At 47.0% G+C, this 16,313-nt stretch overlaps 1 protein-coding gene across 1 annotated transcript in view; it reads right to left on the bottom strand.

Moving 5' to 3' along the window:
- Positions 1-4,755: 4,755 nt before the first annotated feature.
- LOC143298628 (uncharacterized) overlaps positions 4,756-16,313 on the bottom strand; it is a 28,386-nt gene continuing 16,828 nt past the window's right edge. The window contains exons 4-12 of the mRNA XM_076611508.1: positions 14,005-14,205; positions 12,397-13,134; positions 11,172-11,471; positions 9,762-10,001; positions 8,413-8,502; positions 6,895-7,767; positions 6,279-6,427; positions 5,751-5,860; positions 4,756-5,609 (exon numbers count right to left, since the gene is read on the bottom strand). Coding sequence (XP_076467623.1) covers positions 4,756-5,609; positions 5,751-5,860; positions 6,279-6,427; positions 6,895-7,767; positions 8,413-8,502; positions 9,762-10,001; positions 11,172-11,471; positions 12,397-13,134; positions 14,005-14,205 — 3,555 coding nt within the window. The remainder of the gene's footprint in view (positions 5,610-5,750; positions 5,861-6,278; positions 6,428-6,894; positions 7,768-8,412; positions 8,503-9,761; positions 10,002-11,171; positions 11,472-12,396; positions 13,135-14,004; positions 14,206-16,313) is intronic.

The following is a 16,313-nucleotide window of genomic DNA, read 5'->3' as shown; positions in this document are numbered from 1 at the left end:
TCCAATCGAAAATGGTCCTTCGACAGGTCCCACTTTAATCTCCCTGATATTATGCTGTTCATTAAAAATTTCCTAGACGGCCACACCCTTCTGCAGAACTCCAACCAATGCGGCTTCAGCTACCATGGCAGTGCTGTAGACTGGGCCTCTTTTGTCCGCGAACTTTTTAAAGAGTGGCTGTCACCAACTTTGCCAACAATTAAATTTTCCGGACACGTGGAAATCGACGAAAGCATATTTGGACAGAGGTTAAGTACAACCGAGGCAAAACCAAAGGAATGCGGGTCTGGATTTTTGGTTTGGTAGAACGGCATTCCAACAGAATAATTCTGTACCCTGTCGAAAAGAGGGACAAGCCGACACTTGAACGACTCATACTCAGACATGTGAAGCCACTCACGGAAATATTTTCAGACGGATGGGCTGTCTACGATGGCCTGAACGAATTAGGCTATAAGCACTTCACTGTGTGCCACAAAACGACATTTAAGCAGACATATGTCAACGTGTCAGGCACTGAAGACAGTGCACACCAACAAAATCGATGGGGAATGGAAACATGCGACATCACATTTCCGTAGAGTCAACGGCACACACCTCGTTCAATTCGAGGGCCGTCTAGCAGGTGATGTGACGCAATTGGCACCGCCAAGTACACAAACTTCTTCCACCTTTTAAAAACAGTGTACCCCCTTACCCGTGCTCCCCAATACACTTACAACACCCCGCTGTTTCCAGCATGGACGAATGAGCCGGTTCTTGAAATCAGCGCACACTGATACCAGAGGACAGAGGACATGGGTTTATCAACCGAACAGTCCTTCGATGTCGAACCTCACAATGTTTGCTGATGTGTCTGCACATCTGGACGTGTCCACGGTAGGTATAATGTTAATTTGGTAACCAACAGTACTGGTTTTGTTACGTGGCACGTCCCTAGTGCACACTTTGATTTCATGTACCAGCGTCCATACAATATCCAACTGGCTTACGAACTACAATGTAAAAGGTCATTCATGTATGTCCAACAGGCTGAACGAAGCCCCTTCCCCGCCCACACTGAGCCCGGCCCATACACAAGTGTGCCCAGCCCCATCCGCCTGGCAAGATGCGGGAGCACCATTCAAGTTTTCCAGTCTTGTCCGAAAACACACTGACTGAAAGTACTTCCACGGCAACATTTGTGCCGAAACAGCTCGTCATAAATTAGTCTTTTACGTACACGTCTTAACGGAATGAAACAATGTGTAGATCGACGCCACCAAGCTGGTTTATTGTATTGTTCGTACAGCGAGTGGATAATTTGTTTGAATGGACTACGTTAAATGTTATGAATTTTACAGTGCGTTTGCCGTTTGGATGATTTCATGTGACGACGGGTTTGTTTGTGTGTGTGTGTCCGTCTCCTGTCACGTTATGGATGTGTCGCGTGGGTGTATGTTTCTAGTTCAGCATGTTTCCTTGTGTGTTAATACCGATGTGTTGACATTTTCTCGTGTTGCCGAACTTTCAGCTTGAAAATAGCGACTGGGCTCAGACGGTGATGAGCTTGCCAACACAGCAGCCCAACATCCTGCACAACAGGCAGTGCGTGAACCACGTTCTGATACGGTCAGTTGCTGTTATTGTTGGATATGTTCGTGGAAACTAAAGTGCACAATGTAGGTCGATGAAACTTCGATGTAGTCTTATTGCTTCTGCATATGGTCGCCTGTTTGCTTTCTTTATTGACATCTTTAATTTCGACTTCCTCACATGGTATGAAGATTTACATGTCATTGGTAATGAATGCATGTATACACATACAGACATGGGCTTATGAGACAAGATCTCGCATCCGACACATGGATGCCCGACTAGGCATCGACAATGTTGACAGCGAGGAGGAATTCTGCCCCCCACCTCCTAAAAAAATAAAAAGAATACTCGCCAAGTCCTCCGCTGCCCAGCTAGCTGGAAGCCAGCCCCGTCCAGCCAACAGCACTGAAGTCACAGTGGCCACTGGCCGTTGTATATATTGTACATACATATTGTGAGTACCATTCTATTATATTTAAAAAAAATTATTTTATCGCACGGAACGCCAATCAGTAAATCCGTCGAGTTTACAATTGCCTTTAGATACATCATCATATTATTCGTTAAATCAGCATTTTTGGGGCGTGTTACATGCACCCCTCACAATCAAACCTCTAACTTTAAAACCCATTTGCACACCAAATGCTTAAAACCCATTTGCACATCAAATGCGTTCTCTTGAAAGGCACGAGGGTGGCGTTGCATGGCACGTGCATGTGCAACCTTCACGTGTAACTTGGTTTTCCTGTGTGGGATGTCATGGGCTTCATGTCGCATGCACACATGCGTGAATATGAAGATCTTCCATGACAGTACACTTTGAAAGCTCTGACGTCCACTGCACAATCGTATGTCTCCTCATTTGCCGTTTATTCCGTCTGCATTGTGTCCAACAGCGGGTCTGCATCAGACAATCACCAAACGCGTTGTCGGAATACAGAAATCTGTAGACTGTGGCACGGTATCACAGACATTATTGGCCCTGCCACACTTTGGCCACATCAAATTCGAAGATTATTTTGGACTGAAAACAGTTCATTTCAAACGACTAATTGTTTGCGCATTTGTATTTGAAAATGGCTTCAAACCGTTTTTCTGGAATGGGCCGACCTCATGGGTTTGTGCAGAGACATTTCAGCAAGAAGGCACATGGACAACTTATTCCGCTACTTCGAAGAAAGACGCTACGGTGGCTCATTGTATGCATATAATGTGTCACAAAATCAGTACCGGTACCTCGACGGCAATGTGCGCCATTTTCGGCATCGAAGCCGGCGACAGTATGTGCATATCGCGTATCGGTAAGTACAATAGTACAATCATTCTCTTAAACTTGCAGCGTCTTATACTTCCCTCTATCCGACTCACACGAAGCACAATGCTATTCTTTTGGTCTACATTTTACCAAACTGTACAATCTTAAAAGTGATTTACGTAGTGTGAACGAATCTGACAAATGGGCGAAATCGAAAATACCCGTCCATGACATTTTCTCCTTCACTTTGCGAGTCCCCAATTCTTTTCCAAGCCCCATGCTAGGTGCATAGAATGCCCCCAAAAGCATCCCTTCTTAGACACCATTCTAATTGTGCCAAGTTTCATTTAAAACTGTCTACTATAATAGATATTTCTATATATATCTAATTAAAAGTTTTGCCCGTTTTGTAGTTTTTTCACGTATGTTTTGTACTGCCAACGGGCAAAAATTGTTAATTCGAATATAAGAATGTCTAACCATAAATGGTTACCATGTTCGGCCAAAACGGGTATACCTATTCTGGTACACAGTGATTCCGAATTCAACATAGAAGAGTCGACAGGCACCAAAATTGTTAATATTGCCCAAAATACCATGAGAATAGCTTAACGATAATAAAAGCATTGCATTCATCATTAAACGATAAACAACCAGCACCAGGCCAACCTTCTTGGTGATCTTCAGACAAGGAGCAGTAGCCATCTGGACAAGACAACAGATATAACAGAGCATGCTCAGATACATCAAACCCATCAATCCCGACTGTTACTTTTCTCACTGAACACCTCTTTTTTTGACTAAGGCATCCATGATTCTGGAGCCAGTTGCATTGCTCGGACGGAAGAGCCTAGTATGGTCGTAACCCGCTACAAACTGTGTGTAGTATGGAACTGACCAATGGCGTAGTTCGGTCAACGTAGGCATTTAGTCACGTTTAACTGTCAAAAAGTTAGAACCAAGCAATGCAACTGGCACCTGGGCTCCAAGAATTATCAAGATTACAGGGGCTGATCTATCTTCTCCAGAAGACATATATCATAAGCGGATACTAAAAAAAGCAAAATCAATCAGCCAGGACGAATCACATCCAGCTTTTGGGATTTTCGAGATGCTCCCCTCTGGTCGACGGTACAGAAGCATAAGGACGAACACCAATCACTTCGCCAATAGCTTTTTTCCCCAAAGCAATCAGTGCCCTGTCTCCCGAACAAATCCAATATGATAAATAGAAAGAATTGTGCAATCAACAAACATCTACCTGAGGATCCAGTCATCAGCCCCATCCATATGTAATATGCAGCTTCTGCTCAAACGTACGCGTGTGTGTGTGTGTGTGTGTGTGCGTGTGTGAGCATGCACAAGTTTTTATATCAATATGCACTTGTATGTATCCTAATTTCTACTGTATCTGTGTGTATGATTTTCGATTTGTGTTCGTATCTTGATATGTACTACCCCCCCCCAATATTCCTTGTGACCTCGGTACACTTGGTAATAAAGACATTTCTATTCTATTCTAAAAAAAGAAACCGCATACAATAAATATGTTTTTCGCCTGTTGGTCTTATTTCTTACATTGGGACCAGACCGCTCTTATGCTCTGTACCTTTGAGTCAAAACAAGTACATCGCTGCCTGCGACAAGACTTGAGTAACACAACATCCAGTTTTCGCAGCACCGTTTTGTGTCTGCTTGAGTTACTCAGGTTTTACCGTGACTGGCGAACTCGAAACGACCACCCACCCTTTCTACTGAGTCTGGTTTTTCTCTCCCTTTTTTTTGTAATGGTCCTATGTCTGAAATTTACTGACATTTTCTAGCCTTTTTTTGTTGTGTTCATTTGCTGACTAATCCGTTCCTTTCATCTGCTCTGGAATGAGGTAACAAACAACGCTTTGTGGCACACACAAGTTCTGCCTTCAGAAGAGATGCAGGTAGTCAGGGTTATTGATGCCAGACACACCGCAGGGCCGAGGAGGGGGGAGCCCATGGGCAGGCGAAGTGACTGGATGGCGTGCAATGTCCATGTGGTCACTGGCCAGCTGGCTGTCCGTGTGGTCACTGGCCGGCTGGCTGTCCGTGTGGTCACTGGCCGGCTGGCTGTCCGTGTGGTCACTGGCCCGCTGGCTGTCCGTGTGGTCACTGGCCGGCTGGCTGTCCGTGTGGTCACTGGCCGGCTGGCTGTCCGTGTGGTCACTGGCCGGCTGGCTGTCTGTGTGGTCACTGGCCGGCTGGCTGTCCGTGAGGTCACTGGCCCGCTGGCTGTCCGTGAGGTCACTGGCCGGCTGGCTGTCCGTGTGGTCACTGGCCGGCTGGCTGTCCGTGTGGTCACTGGCCCGCTGGCTGTCCGTGAGGTCACTGGCCGGCTGGCTGTCCGTGTGGTCACTGGCCGGCTGGCTGTCCGTGAGGTCACTGGCCGGCTGGCTGTCCGTGTGGTCACTGGCCGGCTGGCTGTCCGTGAGGTCACTGGCCGGCTGGCTGTCCGTGAGGTCACTGGCCGGCTGGCTGTCCGTGTAGCCAAACATACCGCAGGGCCGAGGATGGGGGAGCCCAGGGGCATGCGGGGTGACTGGATGGTGTGCAATGTCCCTGTAGTCAATGACCGTCTGTCTGCAGGGTCGTGGGGGGCGGTCAGCCACGGGAAGAGGGGGGGAGGGTTCTGAGGTGAGCTCCAGGGTAGTGTGGTACACGTGCGAGGGGTCTGACTCGAACAGGGTCACGCCCCCCCGTTTCCTGTGGCCGCTCCCTCCCTGGGAGAAATGCCCATCGGAATCTGAAATTTCCAACCACACAGTACCAACATTACGGTCCAATGACATTCGTTTCTGTTTCAAAAAACAAAACAAAAACAAACCAAATCAACACAAATACAGGTTTCAGGTCATTTTCACACACACCACACACTCTCTCTCACCTCTCCGTCTACGCCGGATGAGCAGAATGACGACAATGAGGAGAACGATGATGATGACGATAAAAACCGTTCCAGCCCCAGCTGCTACAGACACTGACAAGCCATCTGACCTGTGTAGCAGTGGAAAAAGATTGCTGATCTATTACTTCAAAGCGTCCATAATTATGCCACAAGGTTTAAACCAATCACCGCATGCACAAACACACACATACAATATCAAAATGTAGCCAGAAACGGAAATTTGAAATAACAGACAAATCACATTCACCTTACACTAAAAATACAAGGTTAATCATTATACAGGAAACACAGACATCTCATTGAGATAAGTTACTGGGAGGAAACAAACAAACAAAAGCCCACTGAAGAACATGTAGAACCACATACACAAAAGAAAGGATGAACAAAAAAGAAGAGAACTTTTAAGAATGATGAATCACAAGCAGCATGCATCAGAATTAGGCCAAAAAAAACAACAAAAACCCCCAAAGAAGTGAAGAAGAAAAAAAGAAAGACATGACAGCATACCCTGTGGAGGAGGAGGGGTTAGAGGAGCACAAGTCTCCATCATGATTCAGTGCAGGGCACGAGGAAGGGCGCTCAGAGTGATCCTTTTCTAACGGGACCAGCTTATCTTGGTTCACTGATAAACCTGTCGCCTTCATCCACGTGCCAACCTTTCCGAGCATAAGAATGAAATATCTTAAAGATAAAAATTTATCCATATACAGTCTCCAATCTCACTTCAATCTGTTCTACTCTCTCCTTTCATAAACATTTCATGCAAAATGCACAAACACCACGCACACGTATACAGCTTGCACACACCAAAATTACTATTCATGCGCACGCACGCACACACACACACACACACGCACAAGCGTGTTTAATGAGTGTAGAGAGTTAAGTATGTGTGCGTTCGTGCGTGTGTATATCAGCGAACAACCAAGCATGTCGGAAAAGAACTAGGGTCCATAGTAGTATGTCAGTATGAATCATATGTGACGTTTCAACTTCACAATCATTTTCAAGCTGCATGGCATGACTATAGTCAAGTTGTAATACCTGATGAGGGTAAGGACACACACACTTACACCATAGAGAGAGAGACAGAGACAAACTACAGATTCAAGAGATACTTCACCGTTCTGTACACGAGCCGCTCCCCATCAGATCCAGATGAAGCGCCATCATCCTGCGAGCCTGATTCCACCTGCAGCACCTCGTACCCCACCCCGACCACATCCCCACTGCTGTCAAACACGCGGGTGTCCGCCCCTCCACTCTGCACCTCCACCTCCACCCCGCGCACTGCCTCCGCTAGCCGGGATGACGTCAGCCCTCGACAAACCCTTGATGCGTTCGCCCCGCAGTGCCGGGTCAGCGCGGCGTGGAACCCTTTAAGCAGAGCGCGTGCAGACAGGATGGACAGGGGCACGGCCGGGGAGTCCTGCTCGTAATCAGCGGCCATGTTCTTGGGGCACGGCCGCCGGCCTCTGCGTTGGAAGCTCTTGTCCATGAAGCAGCCGAGCCGGGCCTCCCAGAAGGCAGGGAGCCAGGGATTGGAGGACTGGGTGGGGTCAACAGAGGTGGTGAAGTCATGCTGGAACACTGGGTCCCCGTGAACACCCGGCGCCAACACCAAAGACCCTTCCGGCATCGTCACGTTCCCCCTCCTCCCCCACCACGCATCGCCCCACAGGAACCGGAAGTGGTGGTCGTCGTCTGACGTCAGCAGCAGCAGTGGCAAGATGGCGGCCATGACGTTGTGAATCAGGGAGTCGTTCAAGAGGATGACGACAACCCTGGTGCTGCTCTTCTCTCTCAGTCTGATAGCGATGTGCCCATGATGGGAGGATGGCGTTGTGGGGATGCTCTGGGCGATGCAGATGTTGTAGCGGTCGCTGCGGCTTTCCTCCTGCAGTTTCTGGAAGAGTCCGGTGGCGTAGGCGGAGCTGCTGTCGTAGATGACCTGGATGTGGTCAGCTCCAAGGGTCTGGACGATGTCCAGCATGACCTGGAGAGGTCAGAACGTGACGGGAGTGAGGCGCACATACAACAGAACACAAATTACGTTTGGCTAGACGGGTCCACACACAGTAGCCCAGTTTGGACTACTGCTACCGTTTCAGTTTCAAGGAGGCGTAAAAGCAAGCAGACTGATCCATATACACTACAACATATCTGCTTTGAAAAGGCGGGAGCGTCTGCCTAACTCAACAACTTCGTTTGTTAGCACAGCTTAATTAACCTACAAGTGCGCGCACGCACACACACACACACACACAATTTCAAAGAAATTGTACTGTTTTGGTCCTTCCTCCAAACACATCAGGCAGGCTAAGGAAAGTACTTCAACTCTCTGAGTTCAGTTCAGTTCAGTTCCTCAAGGAGGCATCACAGCGACTGGACAAATCCATATACGCTACACAACATCTAAGCCGATGCCTGACCAGCAGCGTAAACCAACGCGCCAAGAGGTCGTCAACTCTGAATTACGATTCAACACGAATGTAACAGGGAGGTGGGAGGGAAATGATAGGTGTGTGTGTGTGGAGAGGTATGGAGGTGTGTGTGGAGAGGTATGGAGGGGGTGGGCGGGGCAGTAGAGGAGAAAGAAAGAACGAGAAATAGAACACAGCGAGTGAGACTGGGATCTCACCTGCACTTGAGTGTCGTCCACAGGCACAAGCCTCATCAGGTAAGGATACTTGCTCCGGTCTTGTTGAAGCGGTGTGGGAGTTGCACTGACCTGTCAGACAAGGAATTATGAGTAGTTTTAAAGCAGAACACACACCCCCCCCGCCCCGTCCCAGCCATCACTCTTATAAAAAAAAAAAAAAACGAGCAAAGTTTTCGGTTTATCATATATCTGCCAAGAATTTATAGCATTTTCCATTTTAAATGAATTTAAATATACAGCAGGACAGTAGGCGCTGTATATCTATCTGTATACATATTTTATACGTGTGCGTGCGTGCGTGTTTATTGAAATATATTTGCATTGCTGATAACGAATGACTGTACAGTGCCTTCTATAATTATGTACTAACATTAACGTTAGTACCAGCCGCCGTGGCGAAGTGGTTAGCGTCACGGACTGACGGCTGGGAGGACGCGGGTTCGAATCCCAGCGGAGGTGGGTTTTTCGGCCCGTGGCCGGCTCCTACCCAGAGTTGAGTGTGCTGTGGGCTTAAATGGGGAGACTGGGACCACACAGTCGAGTGTCATCCACTTCAAGGATGCGTCTTTGGGTGTGTTGCTCTAATTACCTGACCAACACTGCAAGTGTCTGTATCTCTCGGGCCTGGTTAACGCCGGGATATCATTATGACAGGAAGCGTAGAGTACAGCCTTGTCACGCAGTCCCAAACCAAAATGGACCTCCATAGCAACATCGTCATCATCATCGTCATCCTCCTCCTCCATCGTCATCAATATAAAACAAAATAGTCTCAAAGTCTGTGGCCTTTCATGCCCTGCTCTCATGGTGACCTCAGTTTCGATACCCCTCCACTTCCGTGCTTGGGGTGAGTCCTGTCAATGTCGTCAGTGTCGGCGGATTCATGGGGGGCTGTTGTTTGAGGGATGTGGTGGCGGTCTCCACTCTGGGAGAGACGCTCACTCAGTCTGGCTCCGCGACTAAGCCATTATTGTCGTTAGTAGGGGGCTTAGTAGGTGGTGTCCTAAGTACGTTAAAACAGAACAGGCACCACTGAACACCACCGAAGTGACTCAGCAGCAGTGCAGGGTCTCCTCTGGTGTGTGGCCTCCTGGCGACCTAACATCGATGGTTCCCTGTGGACTGCCGACGCTGGAACTGCGACGGACGAACCCGGTTGTGGCCGTGTATGGGGGAATCTAAATGAGCGGCGTGGGAGTAATGCCACTGAAACGGCGCAGATGATGGGGCAGAAAAAACAAAACAAAAAAAACAAACAAAAAAAACAAACAAAAAAAACATTAACGTTAGTACCCTCCCCATGTGGGACCCATACAACCCATCCTCACCTGGACGAAGGTGGTCTGCAGGTGGGTAAGAGTGTCATAGGCGGCCAGGCTGCTGTCAGTGTCATCCGCCGTCGCCAACACCACCACCCCCACCACCCTCTCCAGCACCAGGCTGCTGTTCCGTTCACCTCCCAGCACCAGCCTGCCGGCGTACAAGTCCGTCAGTCTCTGCCGGACGTGTAGCGGACTTCCACAGGTGTTAATCACCACAAGACCCACTGTTCTACTCGGCTGAACGGCCTGAGGACAGAAAAAAAAAACTTACCACGGTGACATTACTACTACTACTGCTACTGTATCATACCTATATGGCGCCAACTTATCCTATAACAGGCTCTAAGTGCTTCACATGATCGCCACCAGGCCTACTGTTCTGCCCAGCTGAACGGCCTGAGGACTGGAAAACCTTACCACAGTGACAATAATAATATTAACAATAAAATAATAATAACCATAATACTTCTAATAATAATATGATGTACTTACAAAGCGCAAACTTATCGAAAATCGGCACCAAGCGTCTCACATAAACACCACCAGGCCTACTGTTCTGCCCGGTATAATGGCCAGAGGACAGGAAAATCTTATTATGATGGCATTAATACTATACAACTACTATATTGCACTTATATGGTATGCACATTTCATATAATATTTCGTAATTACTATTATAATATCATCATCATCATTATCATTATTGCTGCTCACTGCCAAGTGGACTGTTTTAGGGTCAACTCAGGGCTGTCGATGCCATTAGTATCAATGTCAGGATTGAACAAAGTAAACTGACCACAAACGGAGGCGATAGTCACACAGAGAGAGAGAGAGAGAGCTCAGAACTCAAAACTTTTTTTTTATTCAAGGATTAAGATTTCAGGCATGGCCCATTCTTCCAATCTGTCCTTGCTAATCTACATTAGTTACAATAGCACTTCCCAGAGAGAGAGAGAGAGAAGGGGGGAGGGAGAAGGGAGAGAATTAGACACCGAGACAGAACACACGGAGACATACACAGGAAGACAAGAGACACCGAGACAAAACGGACTGGCACAGGCAGCAGACACACAAGATTCGGACAAGATACAGCAAATGCTGAACGACAGCGCCAGACGAAGTTGAAACTGATGTTAAGGTGGTGTAAAATAAATAAAAAAGTACCTTTAAGATCAAGAGAAAAACACGACGTTTCGAGTCTTAGACTTTCTCAACTTGACGAAGAGTCTCCAAGACTCGAAACGTCGTGTTTATATCTTTGACAAAGCGTCTCTAAGACTCAAAACGTCATGTTTTAATCTTCATCTTCAAGTACCTTTGGTTTTGCACCACCTTTCATCATTTTTAACTTCGATTTAAACGGTTCAGCAATCACCAACTTTTCACCGTCAACAGTGCCAGAACTTTCCTGCTCACCTTCTCCACTGCCAGCCTCATGGCCTGCGCCACGTCTGCCCCCTCCCTCCCCTTCACACCCCCGCACATCAAGGGCACCTCCCAGCTCCTCGCGCTCACGGGCACCAGCGCTATGACGTAAAAGTCGCCCTCCACGAACATGACGTCAGCGCTAACGTCACGCACGCAGTGCAGGCAGTCGTGGTCGTCATCACACTGCGCGTGCGGCAGCTGCTCCCACGTCAGGGGGTGGTCGTTCCGGTCGTAGAACTCTGCCTGCTCTGTGTCCATCTTCAGGGTGTTGCCTTGGAACTCGCCGATCTGTGTTTTGGGCAGACATAATCATGCACATAACACACAATACGCGCACATACACACACGCACGCGCTCACACGCACACATACGTAAATACACGCACACATACGTAAATGCACACTTACACGTGGAAGCACATGCAAACACACACATATACACACGCACGCACTCACATCCACAAGAACGCAGAAAACATATACACACACGCAGACACACCATGTACAAATGGATTATACAGCCTCCAAAAATATAGGACCATCTGTTATTAAACTAGGAATAACGTTGGCTTAAAAAACAACAGCCGGATAGTTTCAGTTTTAATCCCCAATAAAGAATAGTGTATACTGTTACAGTCACAATCTCTGATAAACAAAACTGAAAAACATTTACAGTTATATAATTTCGATAAACAAAACTGAAGAATAGTTACAGCTATATCTCCCATAAACAAGACTGAAGAATCATTAAAATCACAATCTCAAATAATGACAGCAGACATGCGGGTGTGTTCATTTTGTTATAATTATATCCTGACTGTTCATTAACTGTTTCTGTGAATGTCTGCCATTTACATTCTCATGGAGACTTATGGTCTGTAAGCACTTAAAATACGCACATCGCGCACGCAAACACACAATGTATAGTAACAGTAACCAGGATACCAAACCTGAGAACGATAGATCGACGGAGAGACTGAACATGGGTGTGTATGCAAAAAATGTAAAGTATGCCATGATGCTGACAATGCACACCGTCCCCTACCCTCTGATTTCTATTAGAAAAAAAATGTTGAAAATTTTAAGAAAAAAGGAATGTTTGCTTCTCTAATAACTTTAAAAGACAAGATAGTTCACTGCCATATTAGCAAGAGCAGGAACTGGAATAAACTGAAAACATTTCATATCAACAAACGGAAAAGAAAAATAAATACCTCTCTGAAAGAGTACTCATCACCCGTTCCCCTGACCAAGTTGTACACCATGTACGCCGTAACCCCCTTGTCCACAACCACGTCACCGTCGCTGTCAAAGCGTACGGAAGTCTCGGACCTGAAGGCGCCGACCAAGGACGAGAGGCCCGCCAAGTTCAAGGTCGCCGCCTGCAGAGCGTCCTGCACGTGCTGGCGCCCTGTGATGCTGGAGGACAGATCCTGGCAGACCCCTGTGTGCCCCTCCCCGCACTTGTCCCTCTGCATCTGCTTCAGCAGTTCCACCATGACGGCTGCCGCTTTGAGGGCGTAACCCACACTCGCGTTTCTCTGACCCCCTTCTCCCATTCTCTGAGCGGCGAGCAGATTCAAAGACTTTTCCCAACACTCCACATTCGAGGGGCAACCCGTCAACTGAACAAAGTAAGCCTCCAGCCAAGGCAGCCGCCGTGCGTGATGACTGAACACCGTCCTGTTGGTCCACAGGTGCGTCCAGAAAGCTTCGAACTCTGGCGCCGGGATGTGAGGGGGCGTGGTGAGCAGGGCCCCCGCAGCCAAGGGCAGGAGGCGACCGGTGTGGTGCTGCTGCAGGGTGGCGAGGTTCAGACCCACGGCCTCGCTGAGCACGAGCTGTGGGGAGGGGACGAGGCTGGCGTTCAGGGTGTGGAGCAGCTGCCGGGTGCTGGAGGGGCTGGCCACCACCACCACGCCCCGGATCGGGCCCTGCTCCGGACTCTGCAGCTGCCGGCACAACCAGCATGGTAATGTACAGTCAGCCTTGTGGATTGAAACACCATTCCACTCTTTACGACTACTGCTAACTTCAGTGCATATGTGAGCAACAACCAGAACAGTACAGCTGTCAACCTTGTCGATCAAAACACTATTCCACTCTTCAACTACTGCTAACTTCGGTGCATAATTTAAGCAACAACCAGTACAGTAAAGTCAACCTTGTGGATCAAAACACTATTCCACTCTTCAACTACTGCTAACTTCAGTGCATAATTTAAGCAACAACCAGTAAAGTCAGCCTTGGGTAATGATGAAAACACTATTCCACTCTTTTCAACTACTGCAACAACCAGTACAGTACATCAGCCTTGTGGATTAAAACACTATTCCACTCTTTTCTACTAATGTTAACTTCGAGATAGTACATAATATGTAAGCAACAACACACCTACAGGAAAGGAATGTCGTGATTTGCTTTGGCTTTGCTATGTTGTATGCTATTTTCTTATGTTCTCCTTGTAATCTGCACAACAACGTGTATCATACACTTCATCATTCTGAAAACAAATATACAAGTTAAAAAAAAAAAAAAAAAAAAAGCTGGAAAAGAATACCAAAATACAATATGGTAAAAATATGAGAAACTTGATACCCCCCCCCCCCCGCCCCACCCCAATACGGTGCATGGATGCCTAAACGGCGGGGGTAAAAACAACCATACACGTGAAAATGCACTGTGTACATGCGCGTGAGCGTGGGAGTTGCAGCCGACGAACAGAGATTGATTCTTACAACTGCATCAATAAAGCAAAAGCCAACTGCTGTTCTCAACACCACCACCGCACACACACACACACACACACACACTCTCAATACCTTCTGCGCCACACTTTTGGCTGCAGTGTCAAACTGGGATGAGCGGATATCCAAGGGGAGCTCTGCGTACAGAGGAACGCAGATGTTTCTGTCCTCCAACAGTTTCCTCAGTTTACTTGCTGCTGATTGGCCGTAATCGTCGTCATCGTAGACCACGGCCACATAATTCCAGTCGAGGGCTGCCAAAAGTCTGGCCATCACCTGTAAAATTTTTGGACGATACACGGATTATGGTGCGAGACATCGCGAGTGACACATTTTTGCGTTTCTTTTTTTTTCTTTTTCTTTGGCACGACAAATGTATGAAATCTCAGAGAAGAGATTGTAAAATTTTAAAATCTACAGAATCCGGGATGTGGGGTATACAGTCTGAAAAGCTGATTATAAATTATGGTTTGAAAGCATCTGGAAAGCTCTCCTGCAATCAAACATTGTAAATTTCAACTAAAAAGTATTTAAAAGGTGCGTGGTGAATCACTGACTTGGTCGAATAAGCATACAATTAATGAATACAGATACACATAAACAAATAAAATAACATACTGGAATAACATAATATTACTGATGTTAACTAAGACTCTTTTCAATGCAACTGTAAGTGAGTTTGTGAGTGAGTGAGTGAGTGAGAGTGTGTGTGTGTGTGTGTGTGTGTTCAGTTTAACTGTGTGCTAGTGCACACTCTTAAGACACAGAGAGAGAGTGAGAGAGAAGCGAGAGAGAGAGAGAGAGAGAGAGAGAGAGAGAGAGAGAGAGTGAGAGAGAAGCGAGAGAGAGAGAGAGAGAGAGAGAGAAGCGAGAGTGAGAGAGAAGCGAGAGAGAGAAGCGAGTGAGAGAAGCGTCAGAGAGAGAGAAGCGAGAGAGAGAGAGAGAGAGAAAGGAGCGAGAGAGAGAGAGAGAAGCGAGAGTGATAGAGAAGGAGAGATGAGAGAGAAGCGAGAGAGAGAGAATCGAGAGACAGAGAAGCGGGGAGCGAGAGAGAGAGAAGCGAGAGAGAGAGAGAGAGAAGCGTGAGAGAAGCGAGAGAGAGAGAGAGAGAGAGAGAGAGAGAGAAACAGAGAGAATGTGGTGTATGTTTGTTTATTGAAAACAATGCAATGCCTCCTGTTCATATCGAAATAAACGACAATTATGTGCTAAGTTCATCTGACTCTGTGTGTGTGTGTGTGTGTGTGTGTGTGTGTGTGTGTGTGTGTGCACGTGCTGACTACAATGCCACGGTCCCTGCTCTAAAAGAAATAACGAAAATAATGTGCTGCATTATCTTGTGAAGCTCTGTGAAGTAAACGTGCATCCCTACTTATATGTTTATTTAAAAAAACAAACTAAAAACCGAAAATCACGTGCTCAGTTCCTTTTCTTCGCCCACTGTGTGTGTGTGTGTGTGTGTGCGTGTGTATTTGTGGGGCTGTGTGTGTGTGTATTTGTGGGGCTGTGTGTGTGTGTGTGTGTGTGTGTATGCAGACAACTATAATAATCCCTGCTCATATATCAAAATGAACGAAAATCACGTGCTGAGTTCTTCCTTTTTCTTCTGTGTGTGTGTGTGTGTGTTTACATCGAAATAAACGAGAATTACGTGCTGAGTTGCGTGTGTGCGCGCACGTGCTGACGTAATATCAGCACAAAAAGGTATTGATGTCAAAATTAATGCTTCGAAGGGGGGGGGGGGGGGGGGGGGGGGGGGGGCCGGGGCGGGACAGGAGAGAGAGAGAGAGAGAGTGTGTGTGTGTGTGCTGTGCTGGTAGTACCCTGAACTGGTCCAATACGTGCCACGGAGAATTCGCCTGTCAGGATCGGTATTTTGATAACAGCGGCCTTGACTTAAATCAACCAACCACCACGATTAAAAAAGACACACATGTCCGAAAAATGACTTTCTACTCAAAGCCTTTTTACTACAGGGTCAATTAACGGAAGAGTGGTGAAAAGTGTTTCCGTTTTGGAGAGTATCTAATTCAGATGCAGATCCATGAACGCAACGTGCAAAAAAGTATAGCGTTGCATGGCGTTTTGAAACGGGTTCTCTTCAAGCATCCAGTTCGCCGCATTTTGAATCAAGTAAGAATCCAAACCGTATGGAAGTATGGATCGAAGCATAAATTCGATCAGTTGGAAACGAACCTATCACATACACATATGTACCTTTTGATTTTCTCAAGGGATTTACACTAATCTCACGATCGACCCCTGGGGCTTTCAGTTACTGATTTTCGTTGAATTTACGGAAAAATCTCATCTCTGATTTTTTTTTTGTTTTGTTTTTTGAATAGATGTGTATATTTTCAATGTCATCATTATCATCATCTTTT

This window comes from Babylonia areolata, chromosome 24, assembly GCF_041734735.1.
Source record: "Babylonia areolata isolate BAREFJ2019XMU chromosome 24, ASM4173473v1, whole genome shotgun sequence".
In the NCBI taxonomy this organism is placed as follows: Eukaryota; Metazoa; Mollusca; class Gastropoda; order Neogastropoda; family Buccinidae; genus Babylonia; species Babylonia areolata.
This window is presented reverse-complemented; position numbering and strand designations above follow the sequence as displayed.